This window comes from Triplophysa dalaica, chromosome 19, assembly GCF_015846415.1.
Source record: "Triplophysa dalaica isolate WHDGS20190420 chromosome 19, ASM1584641v1, whole genome shotgun sequence".
In the NCBI taxonomy this organism is placed as follows: Eukaryota; Metazoa; Chordata; class Actinopteri; order Cypriniformes; family Nemacheilidae; genus Triplophysa; species Triplophysa dalaica.
The window spans coordinates 20,478,683-20,495,241 of record NC_079560.1 but is presented as its reverse complement, the minus strand read 5'-3'; the positions used below and the strand labels follow the sequence as shown (position 1 = coordinate 20,495,241).

Below are 16,559 nucleotides of genomic sequence, written 5' to 3'. Positions count from 1 at the left end.
CGTTCAGGAAGAATTCACATTAATAATACGATTCAACAGCTCAACTAAAACAAACACTAATAATGACTAACAACAATTCAACGTTTAAACCTCAATAAGAGCTACAATAACTAGCTGGCAACAGTGTTAGAAACGACTGGTAGGGTCTTACAGTGTGTTAGTATTTGAGAACATCTTGGTGTATAACATAGTCTGACTGTTTATTACCTGCTTGGTGGAATCCATCTTTAAGATATTACCAAAGATGACTGTGATGCTGGCCTTCATTTGATCAATTTAGGAGAGGATGTTCCTGCCATACACAGACAGCAGCCTCTCCTTCCACAGGTGATATACACCTAATATACTAATATACACAACAGCCTGTATAATACATTGGTGTTGTTATACTCACAGAGGATGAACCAGGACTGTGGCTCCTCAAAGAGGAGGGAGAGAGGGTGGCGGTCCTCACAGATGAAGGAGATGGGGTGGGGAGCCTCAAAGAGGATGAAGAAGGAGAGGGCTTCCGATCTACTAAATTGGGCTTCAGTGAAGCCAACTGGGAGCCGCCAAAGTGTGACTTTGTGAATTGTAAAGAAAAAGAAAATGAATGTCATTATGCAACATGATGTGAGTTACATACAACATTTGAGTGTATAGCCTACTGTGTGTGTGTGTGTGTGTGTGTGTGTGTTTGTGTGTGTGTGTGTGTGTGTGTGTGTGTGTGTGTGTGTGTACTTGTTTAACTCTCCTGTTATCGGCAAATTTGAGTAAAGATTTAATGTTTTTAATTGACCCCAACAATTTCAATGTATGATTAAGTTCTCAAATTGTAATTGTTATTTGCTTTTTAAGTCACAAAGTTTGTGTGTTTGATTTGATTCTCTAAATGTTGATTTTCAAAATTCTTTTAGAAAAAATGCCTCACAAAAGGCATGAGAAAAATATATGAAAATAACTGGAAACGTTATACATGATTTTCATACATTTATGGTATGACCATATAAATTAAAAGTCTAACCTTACCACTTCTTAGAGTCAATGATTAAAAATACAATCATGATTATTTTGATAAGATGTCAAAGAGGATCGTTTATACCTGTGAAGGACAATGTCTTCATTTAAATTATTATGAAAAAAGGTTTACAAATCTAGTGTTTTGCACGTTCCTATGATGGGTAGGTTTATGTCATGGGTTTGTCATAGAAAATATCATTCAAGTGATAGTTCGCCCAAAAATGAAAATTGTGTCATCATTTACTCACCCTCTTGTCATTTCAAACCTGTATGACTTTCTTTCTTCTGCAGAAGATATTTTGAAGAAAGTTGATAACCGAACAGCGCTGGCACCCATTCCTACAAAACCACAATGGAGGTAAATAGGTGCTGTCGATGTTCGATTAACAACATTCTTCAAAATATCTTAATTTGTGTTCTGCAGAGAAAAGAAGGTCAAAAAGGTTTGAAATGACAAGGCGCTAAGTAAATGATGACCAAATTCACTTTAACCTGATATACAATCAATTTAAATTCTATGTAATGTCCTCACTAATACAAAATCAAACAATGTGTGTGTGTGTGTGTGTGTGTCTGACTGATCAGTTTGCCAAAGTATGCTAGAATCATTTTGAACTTGGCGGGCTGTATATCCTATCGAACAAATACTAAACACATTAACTAGAGAGAATATATTCACCATTGACAAACTTGGAGGAGGCCTCAGGAATGATCGTGGGGCAGGAGCCGTTTCTGAAGACCCAGACTGTGGAGGTTCAGCAGGAGACTGAGCGTCAGGGGCAGGCTGCTAAAACAACGGCAAAAAGGCTTTAGATATAGTGGAACAGCATAACGTCATTTTTTACAGACATGTGATATAACGTTGAATGTCATTTTCAATTACGCTCGACGCTATGTACATACAGGTCAATTTGCTTTTCCTTCTGATAGAGGTCATGGCATTTCTGCTGCCTTGGGGCTGGTCTATTGCCTCCTCCAGAAGGCCAGACCCCAGAGCTGGCAAACCCCCTCAACCTGGTCATCCATTCGCCATCTCCCATAGCCTTGTGGCTCTTTGGTTTAGTGGTCATCCAAAGAAGTTGATTTTTGCAAGTATTGGATGTATACACTAAGTACTAGTATTCATTTCTTCAACTATACAGAAAAGTTTCATTTCAATCAAAACCTCAAGCTTACTAAATTATGGCATGCCTTGATTTAACCATGTTTTATACATATAAAGGGAAAAACAGTTGAACAAGGGCAAGCACAAATGAAATGTGGTTTTGTTAATCTATCCATAGCTTAACCATGATATATGTGGTGAAACTGTGATTATGTTGTTTCATGATAAAAGGTAATACATCTGCAAAAGAACATGCTTAACAAACGCTTACTGTAGTAAAACCATGGTCAATTTTCGTAAGGTCTACCTATTTTACAACTGTAGTTCTATTCAGTCAAAACGAACTTGAATTGAAATGATTATATTATGAATAATATGTAAGATTATGGGCTAGTTGTGATAACACGAGCACAGTTTATAAACACAAAACCGAAAATACGGTGGATTGAGCGAAATCATCGTCCTTCAATTTGACAACGGGTGTAATCGCAGTGAAGGGAGAAACTCGACAAAACATGACGAATGCATGACTAATTAAGCCTGTCATTAACAGAAGAAGAAAAATGAGCTTTATGACTTACTTTGCTGATTTATCCGCTACCTGCGCTCGTCATCCAATCTCTCAAAGGGTGTGATCGCGCTGAGTGGCCGTGTCCATTCTCATTCCGCGACGCGATTGGCTCCCGTCCCCAGCCTCACAATGGAGAGCGAGCGCCGATGAATATCACGTGGTCTGCTGTAGGTTCAGCTCCCTATGGGAAGCAGGAAGTGTCCGATGTGACGGCTCTTGTCTCGCCAGCAATCGGCTGATCTCGCCAGTCGGTGGCAGGCTAGTGTGGGTCAACTCGAACAAGCCTAATAAGAATAGCACCGGTCAAAAGTGTTTGGACACTTGAGTGAAACGTTTCTCATTATTTCAAAAAACTTCTGATCTGAAGGCGGATGCTTAAATGTCTGAAATGAGTTTAGTAGACAAAGTTGTATGACCAATGGCGCCATCTAGTGCCCATCTCCGCAGCGATACTGAGACGAAGACGTCTTATTTTAAGTTAGCATAAATATATTTGAAAAACATTCAATTAAGGAAGCGGGGAATGTCTGCTGAAGTAATTAAGACAAATCTAGTCCATATATGACAGCTGTGTTTCATGCGTAGCGCAGTAAAAGGCACACAATACTGTTATTTGGTCTTGAAATGTAGCTTTAAGAGTTGTTCATGCGAGAATGTATCTGTTTTTAGTTCAAATATGCGCTCGCTTAATAAAGATTTGAACATTTGCTCAGACGCTTTCGGAGAGCGAGCTCCAGGCGATCATCGGGCGTTCAGTGTGTTGTGTTCTGAAATGGTCAAGAGATGGCGCTGTAGTCCAGATCTTGTGGCCAATAAAAGGGACCGAGTGAGAATGCAATGTGTGTGGCACCTGTTGGTGATTATGTAATGCCTGGCTATGTTGGCTCGCTGATGGCTGAAATAAAAAGCGAAGAATTACAACTTTCGTGTCTTCATGTTTTGGATTATCAGGATTGAAACATAACCCAGTGCTCATGCCCAGCAAAAACATTGACGTTGTGACGTTGGTTTCACATCTATTATTACACTTCTACGTGCTTACCACGATGCGCTGTATAGAAGTGCATTTGGAGTTGTACATGATTGGTCGGCTGTCTACAAATTGTCACGTGTTATAATTACAGTTTTTCACAAATGCTAAAACACATTTCACAAACGTTTCCTACATGTTCCCCAATGTCTAAACATAACACCATTTTCTAAAGCTACATAAACACAACCACACCTTCTCACTTCAAAACTCAAACTTTCACACCAAAAGAGCAGCTCGATGCTTTCAAAAATGTAAACACTATACACATCATTACACACTACAGCAAAACAATTGAAAACACAATGCTCAATTTGTGAGAAGGTTCTTTGTTTCATAACTAGCAATGCATATTTTTTGAAACTTTACAGTAATGGATCTTCTAAGATCTCTGCAGAGGAATAGGCATTTAGATTTGTGAGTTTCATATGAAGAGTATAAATCTATAGTAAATTCTGCATGTACACTACTGTAACACAACTCAATGCAAAAACAGAATCTATTGCGCACAACAGTACTCTTGAAAACATGATCAGGGTGTGAAGTTTTTTTATTTACTTTATTCACACACCACACACACACACCACTATCACTGTTGCCCCAAGCACCTCCAAACCCATGGCTGCACAAAGAGTTATATTACCGCCCCCCCCCGTTGGCCAGGAACCTCAGTGATGGCTCTTTGGCCAATGATGTTATGGCCTCTTTGCCTTCGTTTCTGCTGGTTGAAGCCAGCCTCATCCAGGAAGAGGTACTCATGAGGTCTGGCCATCGCATCCAACTGTAATATCCTCTGTGAAAATGTGAAAGTGCACAGGTCTTCAGAACAACAGTCAATCACGTATCACAGTATTGTCCAGAAGTAATGTAGGCCACTGAGCAACACAGTATGTCCACTAACTGTACTGTGAACTTGGATGTAAACTTACTTGCACATACTCGTAACGTAGGTCTTTGTGTCGCGTAGAGTTGCGCTCAAAGGGAACCCTGTAGACCTGTTTTATCCGCATCTTTTGGTGACGGAGAACTCTGTCTATTTTGGCCAAGCTGACATCATCAATGCTCTCAAAGTTGACATTTTCGGCAATGACTGTCTCTGATCTCCAGGAGTCTGATGAGGTTGTTCTCACGAACCATATCCACAATGAGGGTTTCTTGTTCCGCTGTAAATATGGCAACCCTCCCACCTCTATGTGGCATTCTTTCAACTCTAAAGAAATAAACATGTGCTGTCAATTTACATGTTTTACAATACAGTAACAACTGATTTGAAACCAATAGACTTCTTTCACAGGCTTGTAAAATTGTGTTGTGACAAAGAAAGCAATAGACTACAATACCTGTTGTGTTTTATGCCGTGATAATGGTGGCCACGGTGAACCCACTCAGGTTTGGACGGACTCTTAGTCCTCCTTCAGCCATTGTCATGCCATGGACAATGACATGGTCAATGACTGTTGCTCACATCTCGTCCGTAATGATGGTGCGAGGTTGTCTTGCTCTCCCTCCTGGACCTCCTCCTCTCCCATGTTGGCCTGCTCCTCTTCTTCCATGGCCAGCTCTTCTCCCTCCTCTGACTCGAATTCCTCTTGCCCTGACTCCATCCATTGTTTTTGTTTGGAATCTTCAGCAAACTGTGCACTCTGAACTTGCTTTTATACATGTGGTCACAGCATTAGCAACAAGTGTCTTCAATTTTGAGGCGTTGTGTGTAATGAATGACGCCAGGTGTGTTCATTGTGTTCAAATATTGCTGACTGTGTCAAGCATTTTGCATCACATGAGCCTTCATTTGAGAATATGACTAGAGTTATTTTGCAACTTGTGTTTTAGCAAGGAAAAATGTGTTAAGATTTATGAGAGCTGAGGATTGTGTTTTGTGAATTGTGTCTTCATGTGAAATGTGTTTATGATATTGGTAAATGATGGCTAGATTTAGTAAATGTGTTTAGACAACTGGTCATTTGGTTTAGAGGATTGGCTTTTGTGTTTTAGCATTTGAGAAAAACTGTATTATTGTTATTCTTTGTTTCCAGATGTCAAATGCACTCCCAGTCATTCCGAGCTACTACAACATCATCAATGCATATTATTAAGTTTCATGTCCTTTAATGTAATATGAATAAATGAAAACTATTGGGCCATGCAAATGATGTTTTTATAATTTAAGAGTCATGCTGTTTATGTTTTGGCTTGCCTTATTGTAAATATTGTCTTATTATATTATAAACTGTATTGTATGACTTATTGCCTCAGTTATTTGTGTAACTATGTGTCAATGTGGCCTTTTCCTCACGTCTTCTTTTGCAACAATGTATGAATTAATCTGAAACTTTTTCTGTGAATACTGATACATGCATTCGATTTTTCACATAAATAAACTGTCTATTTATCAGTTGAATATTTATGTCCATTCTTCAATTCAATCTCATTATATTCATATGCTATTCAATGAAAATCATTATGAAGAGAAGACAATGTTATGTCCCTTATAATTAGTGTTTTCATTTTACATGTATTTTATATGTAAATAACACACATGTAAACGGACACATTATTGTTAACATACATTATTAGTTTATTTAGTTACTTAGAATAAGAAATATTAAATAAGGATATTGGATATACAATAAATAAAAAAAACAGTTTTCAGAAAGAAACAACCCAGAGTGCTGTATTATTCAGTCCTGTTGAATTACACATGTTTTTTTTATTAACATTATATGAAATATATATATAACAATGCTAACAATGTTGGGTTACATATAACATGAAATATAATATAATATGAAATATTAGGTACGTTTAATAAAATATAACTGGAATTAAATAAAATGCCATATTCAAGACAAGCATCACATTTATATCAGGTATAAAATATGTAAGTGACATAGAAAATATATATTAAGGGCAATATATACAATATCCTATATTTTTGTTGATTTAACAGAAGATACACATATGAACTTTATAAAATGAACAATAGTCGGCATTATATATATATATATAACAATAAAAACGGTGTTTCTATCTCACAACAGCAAAACAAACTTCACTTTTGTGAGTCCACAACTGTGGTAAAGTGTTCATAGCTGGTGAACACTCTGTTGTCCAATCGTTTGGAGGTCGACATCATTTTCACGGGACAAAAATTCTTTGTTTTAATTTTTTTGTGTCCCTGAGTGGGTTGTTGGCAAAGCGTACAAACAGGCAAGTGAGAGTTTGACTCCAACTTGAGTAGGACTGTCTGTGCTTTTTCTTTTGTACACTGTAGCTCTGGACCAGGCTGAGGGGGTGTCAATACTCTGTGGTGTGTCGGTGGGGCAAAAAGACACTGTCAAGGGTGTGGTGCTGGTTGACGTGGCCGGAAATGATGTTTTATTAACAAAGTTCGGGAGGAGCATGTGCAAATAATTACGTAGCTGCACGGCACCAGCGATCATGAGCCGGTGCGTAGCGTTTGGCCATCTTGACCCGCTGAATCACAGCAGCATCAGCAAGATCGTCCCTCTTTGTGTGGCAATACAACGTGTTACCCCAGTGTGTTCTGTACAGCTGATGAAACTTCTGTGGTTGCTTGTCATGTTCCATTACAGCGTGCCATGCGGCAACGAGCCTGTTCCTTTGCTCTGTCATCAGGCTCAGCCTATTCTCAGTCTTGCCAATCTCCACAAGCAGAGAACAGAAGTTATCCAGCTGCTGGTATCCAGGCAGCGGGTTGGGGCTACAGGTATCCTCCTGTTGAAAAGTAGAATAATCCATTGTTAAGATACATTTTTTGCATCAATTGGCTTTGTAAAAAGTCAGTTTTCACTCAGACTAAAAAGATTGTAAAAATGCTAGTGATGCATTCAGGTGAATAGAACATGAGTCACAAAGGCCGGAGGGTAAGCAGTGGTGGTCTCCTCCGTGGTAAGGTTTATGTGGGCCGGGTCAGTAGTCACCCTGTCCTGGTCTGCCTCAGGGTCGCTCTGGTAGGCCTCGTCCTCCTCATTGGGGTCAGGCTCGTCAGGCTGAACCACTTCCTCCTCTGGACTGGGCCCGTCCTTTGAGAGGTCACTGAGGGACAGACCAACAGATTCACCTGTGCTTTGGCTTAAGAGGTACTCCAAACCAAGCAGCTCATTTGAAGTCACAGCAGCAGGGGCACGGAAATTCTTCTCCACGGTTTGCTTCTGGCAGCGAGTGTTGAGGCGCTCAATCAGAGGCGCAGAGTAGGATCTGAGTTTTCTGCCTTTGCCACCAAACACAGCATCAGACCTGCAGTCTGAGTTCCACCGAGCTATTCCACTAATCAGGTAAACTTGATATGGACGTGCAGCACAGTGGGGACCTTGAAACGACAGAAAATGGCAATAAAATCATAACTTGACCATACATGTTAAGGATGACTCAAAGCATTGTTTATTTGCAGAAGGATATAAAGGAACTACACTAAAAAAAAATCGACGGGTGGCAAAGCGGTGAGTATGTTAGGTGAGTATGATGCAGTTCAGCAGGCACAGATAAAGAACTAGTGAGCAGGAAAGCATGAGTATATACGAAAGGCAGAGCAGATAATCTGACCAGAAGCAGGGTAATGAGTAGTCCAGTAATGATTAGAACAGGTGCAGTGGTTATTCAAGAGAGATTTGAAGTTATTTGAAGATTTCTTTCCAGGAACAAGGAGCGATAGATCTGAGAGAGTCTGTTTGGGTGATCGGACAATGAATGAGTGTGTGGCCTTGGTGTGTCCATGACAATCATGAGTAAGTGCTATCACAGCATTTGTGTTTCATCATATCAGATAAGAATCATTTACAATTGGGGGACATCACATATAGAGGTAAGGACAGAATATCTGACAACATTTTGCACATTTGTATTACTTTTACCTGGTCTCATGTGAGGCAGAGTTTTGTGGAATCCTTACAGGCTGTTGTTCCCACGGAGACATTTGAAATAAGGAACGTCCATCCCATTGATGTTGGTAGTATGAGTCACTCTGTACATGCTCATCTCTGGAGGATCACCATGAGTCCCACCATGTCTTCATCAGCCACAGTGTCCAAAACGGTTGGGTCCTTCGCTCTAAAAGCTTTGATGAGCAGCTCCAAGTCTGCGCGGTTTTAGGCCAGCACTGCTCCTGCTAGGGCAGACTTGAACACAGCGTACTTTGAGTGGCTGTCTGTGCGAATGGCTGCATCAAAGCGATGTATCCAGTGGAAGATGTCCAAACGCACCACCATACCATTCTCCACCCGCGTCTGGAATAAGCTCTCCACAGTGCTTGGGCCTTGTGCCTGACAACACCCGCGGTCAATGTACAAGATGTTGGGCACAGGTTGATTGGCCTGGTGGAAGCGGTCCATTACTCCCTGACACATGGGCTTCAGACACTGAGTGGACTCTTCACAGGTAAGAACAAATGAGACAATCTGCGAATGCTCATTGCCTATGCTGGTAATCCACTCCGCCGTGCCTTTACCCTCCCCAGACAGCTTCTTCACCACCTGCAAGCTACGACATACCTGCTACGTAAATACACTTGTATTTTTAATCAATTTTATTGCTGTTTATTGTTTCTTCAAATCTAAAGTATGTGTGATCTTAAATCATTTGCATTTTAAAGATACGTCTTTCTGTCAATCATTTTATGTAAAGCGCTTTGAATTGACCTTGTGTATGAAATGTGCTATATAAATAAACTTGCTTGCCTTGCCTTCAATACCGTTAACACGTGTTTTTACGGAACACACCCAAAATGTAATTCTTTCTGTATCTATCTTTGTGTTTTACAGAGGAAAGTTAGTCATTCAGGTTTGGACAAATGTGATGGTGATTAAATAATGAAAAAAATGTTCTAAACTATATTGTGTACTGCTGGATGTACCTTTTTAGTGGAGTCCATCTTTAGCACATTGCCGAAAGGGGAGAGAATCTGGTTCCTGTAGTCCTGTACGTTGTTGGCATCCGCCAGAAGGAAAGCATGGCGAAGCAGGCGAGCAGAGGGAAGCTCTCTTTGAGGAGGTGGAGCCTCAACCGTGTGTCCTAAGGCCGACACAATTCCCCCAGGCTTCAGGAGAGTCATGAGGAGTGTAGTGTAAAGGTCTTTCCTGTGGAGATACTCCTCAACATGATTCTCCTGAATTTGACGCCACACTTTAACCATGGTGTTCCCTTCAGTCCGGTCCCTCAAAAGCCGCACCACATTTTTGTCCACACCACGCCTGTAAAGTGTGATTTTTAATATGGCAACTAATTCCAGGCACGTTAGTTGCGTTTACGCCACTCTCCAGTGTACTCACATGTCTGTCAGAATAACAGGAAACATGCCTTGGTGAGCCTCACTGAGTTGACAAAGAATGGCAGAATCCCACGCCAACCACCTGCCCACCTTTCAACTACCATTTACATTTACATTTAGTCATTTGGCAGACGCTTTTATCCAAAGCAACTTACAGTGCACTTATTACAGGGACAATCCCCCTGGAGCAACATGGAGTAAAGTGTCTTGCTCAAGGACACACTGGTGGTGGCTGCTGGGATCGAACCAGCAACCTTTGATTAACCAGTTCAGTGGTTTAACCCACTAGACCACCATCTCAACTACCGCCACCCCTGGCTGCTTTTGTACATGGTCCGTAGCACAGGACCTCTTTTAATATACAGTACCAGCCGGAAACGTCACAAACATGACGAACCTGCAATAAAAAAAATCAGGCAACATTGTTTACTTTGATATGTTGGTGTATTTACGTAATAACAATTCATTCAATTGTATTTAATTATTCCAAACTGTAATAATAAATATCTAATTAACAACATGTAATACCTTGGTATGGTAGCCTGATTTGTAGAGGTACACGTTTATACCTTGACCCACACATTCTTCTCCTCGAGGACACTTCAGTGAGTATTTCCAAACTCTAACAGGCCGCCACACAAAGATGTGACCGCGAAAGAAGAGATGTGGAGTTGGCACAGTACCACTGATGTAGCCTGGAGGTTCTGGAGGGTAAAACCACACGCGGTCTGATTTTAGTACTCGCCGCCTCTTCAATACCCCAGCATTGTCACGATACACCTGAATGGGCCCAAAGAGTCCACGCTCTGTGTCATCCTTCACCCAGGAAAGATCAGCTGGTGGAATGCCATTGGGATTTTCCCACAGTCACACCCAGCCCTCCAGCTCGACCTGAAACATGTAAAACAGAAAACATAATTACATAATAATACATGCGTATTATCACTCCAACTATTATAAATTATGTATAATACATTTGTGCATAGTTTGCATGTTCTCCCCGTGCCTCGGGGGTTTCCTCCGGGTACTCCGGTTTCCTCCCCTGGTCCAAAGACATGCATGGTAGGTTGATTGGCATCTCTGGAAAAATTGTCCGTAGGGTGTGAGTGCGTGAGTGAATGAATGAGTGAGTGTGCCCTGCGATGGGTTGGCACTCCATCCAGGGTGTATCCTGCCTTGATGCCCGATGACTCCTGAGATAGGCGCAGGCTCCCCGTGACCCGAGGTAGTTCGGATAAGCGGTAGAAAATGGATGGATGGACATTTGTGCATGTAAATATTACGCACTGGGGAGTTACTACTGGGTACTACTGGGACCGTGGCTGTGGATGACTTCTTTGATGCAGGTGTGGACTTCTTTGAAGGTGTGGAGGAGGACTTCTTTGAAGGCGTGGATGTGGCTGCGCATAAAGCTGGGGCTGCAGATGATGCTGAGGCTGCTTATGATGCTGTGGAAGCCATGGGCTCAGATTTGATCACCTCCAACAAGTGGGTATCATCCAGCCATGAGGGGTCACTGATTGAAGAGCTTGACTTCTGTATTATAAATAAATTAAAAAGTGGGCTTTATGTTCTGAAAACACTCATTCAATGTTACGGGAATATGGTTTGTGATTCAGATAACTTACTTGTGTCTTCTTGTCATAAATGTATTTTCTAAATCTTTTCATCTCCACACTGGTGATGTGTGTTATAGGTGTATTTAGCCACCGGCTAACAGAGCTGTATGCCTTCTGTATTGTTTCCCTCTGACTCGTACCAAAATCAACAGGCCTGTCCTTCTGTGCAGAATACTGGCTGTAGAGCTCCCACATCTCCTGGAAGCTATGGCTCTCAAACCCTTTCTGTCCGTAAACACATCGGTGGATGTTGGCTTCCAGGGCGATTGAAACTTCTGGAAAGCTCTCTGCATACTCTGTCAGGTGGTCTTTTATCCACTGATTTTGTGCTTGCCCCTTTCCATTTAAGAGAGTTCTTCTCTGTGCTTGTCGATCAAACTGCAATTACAAAATTATTTAAAGGATAGTAGCCTACGCAGCGATAACAACCATATACTTCTGTCAATAGACTGAGATACTGGGTCATTCTATAATTAGGGGTACATTTCAAGTCCATTGGTTGTATTTATAATTTTTACTGAATATTCACTTCAAGCAATGATCACTTTTATAATTGGGAACATTCCTCTTTATTTCATGCATAAAAGTCAACCAGTTTCAAGAGTTAATTAGGAGAAAATGCATATGCTGTACTGGAAATAACAGTTTTTGTGCTGTCCAATTTGCTAAAAGTCAAGTTTTGCCTTTCAAATTGACACTACAATGCATGTTTTTGTTTCTTATTTTCATCATTATTTGTTAAAAATAATCATTAAAACAAGGCAAATGTATTTTAAAAACTAATTCACTTGTTTATATCTATTAAATTATTAACTTTGTGTGTGTCCGAGAAATTTTTGTCAACTGTGTTACCCATTGACAAAACCCCTATAAATCAGCAATGGTTTGTTCCAAAGTCACATATCCAACATCATGTGATGTCACGACCTTCAGTGGCAGGAATTTTAAATACAGTGTGGTAAATTTCTACTCCTCCTCTTCAATTTTTAATCATTATCATTGTCTACACATAGAGTAGATGAATTGCTCATCAACTGTGTTATCAACATGGTCTTGTGTACTTACTTTAGATATTATATTTACAAAAATGTAGATAAAATGTATAAAAACACTAGTTGATTAAGGTAATGTGGGGACATGTTCAAGGTCTGCAGTTAGCACAAGGCCCTAAAATGGAAGAAATGTCAACTGTGTTACTTGTCAACTGTGTTACCCATCAAGTGTAACACAGGTGACAGGGATTAACACGGTTGACAATGTTGGCTGGGTTTCTTATCATAGTTTATGCCTATATTGAGTATTGTTGATAAAAACATACATTAACTATTGTTATAACACAGGAATGACATGGTAAAATATGAAAAAGGTTTTATTTTAAAGAAAGGTTTCTCTTTTTCTCCTTATGCATCCTGTCAACCGTGTTACTTCTGTCAACTGTGTTACTTTATCTGTCAAATGTGTTACGTGTGATTTTTGTGTCATAAATCTTTAATTAAAGGCTAAAATTTTATAAAAATGATAAAAAGGACATCTCTAGAGTGAACAGTATTACATAAAGACGTTGAATAACTCTAAATTCAGTGTAATGGAGAATTATGTTGAAAAAATATCCATTGATGATAGTATACTAAAGAATATTCGTTATTCCGTTTAAAATTCATATTTTTTAAAACAGTTTGACATACAACCTCAAACCCCCTGGTGAATAGACTCAATAACTTTCAAACAATTGTTTTATCATATGTGTAGTACTTCATTTATTTCTTCTATGACACCACTTTTGTCTGTAACACAGTTGAAGAAAACAATTAATCAAATATTTATTTTAATTTAAATATTTAAAAAGTAATTTGAGCTTAAGCTTGGCAACTAATGAATTTAGAACAATATGGGGGTATATTATGGAAACAACTAGATTATTTTGTAGAAAAGCACACTGATTTCTTCACTTTTTTGTTGACCTGAAATGTACCCCTAATTATAGAATGACCCTACTATTTGCTATCGACTACTTTTTTAAAATTATGATTTCTGTTAAACCTTAGATAGAAGACGCTTACTACTTCATGTAGCCCAGATCATTTGACACAAGCCAGTGAGATGGTGCGTTGAGATACTGGCCAAAGGGTAGCACCCTCTTCCCCAGACACTGCTGTCGTGATGGTGCTCTTATCCCTTCAGTACGTAGTGCTCTTTCAGCATGGGCCAGTGCAGTGGAATCACAGAGCAGCTGAGGAGGGGGAAGACGAAAACTCATTCTCCTGTTTCTGCAGTCACGGGCCCCATTTGTCGCCACCAATAAGGCCTGCTGACGACCCTCTGGAGCAGTGGGGTTTTGAAGACGGATGACTGGCCTCGCCATATCAAGGTGCACTGAAATAAAAACACAATTTTTAAGATGACAATAATGCACTGATAATAATAATAATAACACCTTTCAGCCATAGTACAGCCTCACAAACATCATCACTAGTAATGTTCATGTGCAAAGATAAATTACAGGTATAATCACTGTGATCTATTGTATGGAAACAAAAGCAATACAAGTGAGTGCCTGTTAACAACATTATTCAAAATATCTTCTTTTGTGTCTTGTAGAAGACTGAAAGTCCCTTTCAAGTAACTTCACATAGTTTCACATGTAAGCACGATTCATACTATATAAATCGTCTTTAACTTAAATGTTCCTGCACTACCGAAGTAACGTTATGATTTATTAAACCGTGTTAAAGTTGGCAACATGTTAACATTGGTTACAGAACGTAAAAACCTGACCTTAACATGATTTATTTAGAAGCACTACTAGTAGTAGTAGGAGGGCTACAAAAAGTGATAGTATTTAGAATATCTTACATTTTCATTTGAGAAATCTGGTCGCCTAAACATCGCAAATTAAATGTAATGTATGTAACATCAATCAAAATGTGACGCGAAGTGGACAATTAACAGATGTTGACTTACCTTTTTCTTACTTTCGCATGAAATCCTCTTAATGTTATGCCCATCAAAGATGCTTAACCACAAAGTTGTAAATAATAATAAAATAAAGACATAAATAAGATGCTAGAGCTCTTCTTTGACAACATGTGTTGAAGGATCCGAGGCCTGTGATTGGTAGTCTACAATCGCGAACTACAACTTGATTGGTAGTCTACAGTCAAAGTCGCCAATCGGAGCAGCGCATCTTCTCCGTGCCCTGATTGGTAGTCTACGGTCAGAGTCTACGGTGACTGTAGCCTCTCGACCAATGAAATATCCTAAATGTCTACAGTCACCGTAGACTTTGCACGACGCTCCAGGAGATAAGAGGGCGTGGCCATTTTGTTTGAGGAGGGAGGCCTGCTAAACCACCAGAAAACAAAGGTGTTGAAAGATGGTCTGGTTAAACACAATGATATTGTAATCAGAGACTTTGGCCAGGCATATGGACTGGGAAATTCCGGTTTGTTTTTGATGCTCCTCATCATTGGATTATGATGTTTTCCTTGTCTGGAATTGTTTGTGGAATACTCTGGTTTACCTGGGCGAGGCTTGATAAACTCCCTGAGATGTTTAGATGGGTGAGGCCTCCAGTTTTTGTGGATTAATCATTTTTTGGACTCATCTCGTCTTTTGGAACTTTGAGACGTCTCTAATTGTTTCAACTGGACTGACCCCTAGTAATACGCAGAGCAAGAGGAGCTCATAATCCCAGTGATTGGAGAATGAGCTCCTGTTGTCCTGTGTTGCTGATATCTGTGCAATATTTACAGAACACTCCTATCAGAAGATTATCTATATATCTGCCAGCGGAGACATAGCCGGGACCCGCTACACATAACTGAAATGTGGTGCATTATTAAATGTGGTACACTGTTTCGTATCTGCAAGTCCCTGCACCTGTCAAGAGTCCCCTCATCACCCATGGACTATATATTCTGTACCTTTGTCTTCTTTCGTTGTCTGGTCTTGAATGTTATGGATGTGTGTTAACCCTGCTGTGTTTCTTCACTGTTCACACATGACTGTGCTTTCAAACACAGCTCCAACATCATCTTTTTCAGAAGAATGTAGCTTGTCCAATAACATTAGTCTTTAAAAGAGATGAGGTGAGAGATCTATCATAGTAGCTATGACAACAACCTCGACAACAAAACCAACCAAAACAAAAAATCAACAAAACCAAAGCTCCTGTAGAGATGATGTAGGAGCTTTCCTCTAGCTCAGTGGTAAGAGCATGGTGTTAACAACGCAAGGTCAAGGGTTCGATCTCAGGGGAGTGCACATACTTAGAAACAAAAGTATAGGATAATGCAATGCAAGTCGCTTTGGATAAAAGCGTCTGCCAAATGCATAAATGTAAAAGAGAGGAGCATGAACTGCAAAGCATCAATACTGCCAAAATGCATGGCTTCTGCTGGAATATGTACTGTAGGATGAATGTGGACATAGTGGAGAGTAGTGATGGGACGTCCGGCTCTCTTGAACGATTCGGCTCTTTTGGTTTGGCTCCCTTAGAAGAGCCGCCCGCCTCTGATGGCTTCCAAATGGCTCTTTACTTAGCATCACCTTATATTTTAGCCCATTTATCAAGTGTGAATGCTTTCAGTATTATTTTTTGCATTTTGTATAATTTTTTTCATAAAATACTTATTTTTAGGCATTTTTTGTTACAAAAGATACACAATTTCTAATATTTAACATTTTTGATTCAACTTCAATTGAACAATTGAAGACAGAACCACAGCAAACAAATTAAATAAATGCAAACGTCTTTTTAAGCATTTAAGTGATAGTTCACCCGAAAATGAAAATTTTGAAAAACGGGAATTGTGGTAAATTTATGCAAGTGCAGTGCAGCCCCTGTATCCCGGTGGCACTTGTGTTTAAAAGGGAGTGTAAAGTCAATACCCTTCAATAATTGGCATATCAGAAAAACATGAATTTGTACAAATAGTATTGCCACGAAA

At 39.9% G+C, this 16,559-nt stretch overlaps 1 protein-coding gene across 7 annotated transcripts; it reads right to left on the bottom strand.

Annotated features, from left to right (window-relative positions):
• Positions 1–6,400: 6,400 nt before the first annotated feature.
• LOC130407456 (uncharacterized) lies at positions 6,401–14,725 on the bottom strand. Of its 7 annotated transcripts, none has more exons than XR_008904634.1 (8): positions 14,572–14,725; positions 13,671–13,983; positions 11,620–11,988; positions 10,966–11,527; positions 10,520–10,882; positions 8,580–10,388; positions 7,650–8,038; positions 6,401–7,443 (listed from the first exon to the last, which is right to left on the bottom strand). XR_008904634.1 is itself a non-coding variant. In XM_056730305.1 (7 exons), the coding sequence occupies exons 4-6, from the start codon at positions 10,016–10,018 to the stop codon at positions 8,814–8,816; spliced, it is 765 nt and encodes a 254-aa protein (XP_056586283.1). In that variant the 5' UTR covers positions 10,019–10,388; positions 10,520–10,882; positions 10,966–11,527; positions 11,620–12,040; the 3' UTR covers positions 6,401–8,038; positions 8,580–8,813. The 7 variants fall into 7 exon arrangements, 1 of the variants encoding a protein (XP_056586283.1); XR_008904631.1 differs by having other exon boundaries at positions 6,401–8,038; positions 8,580–9,204; positions 9,578–10,388; XR_008904630.1 differs by having other exon boundaries at positions 6,401–8,038.
• Between the last annotated feature and the right edge of the window lie 1,834 nt (positions 14,726–16,559).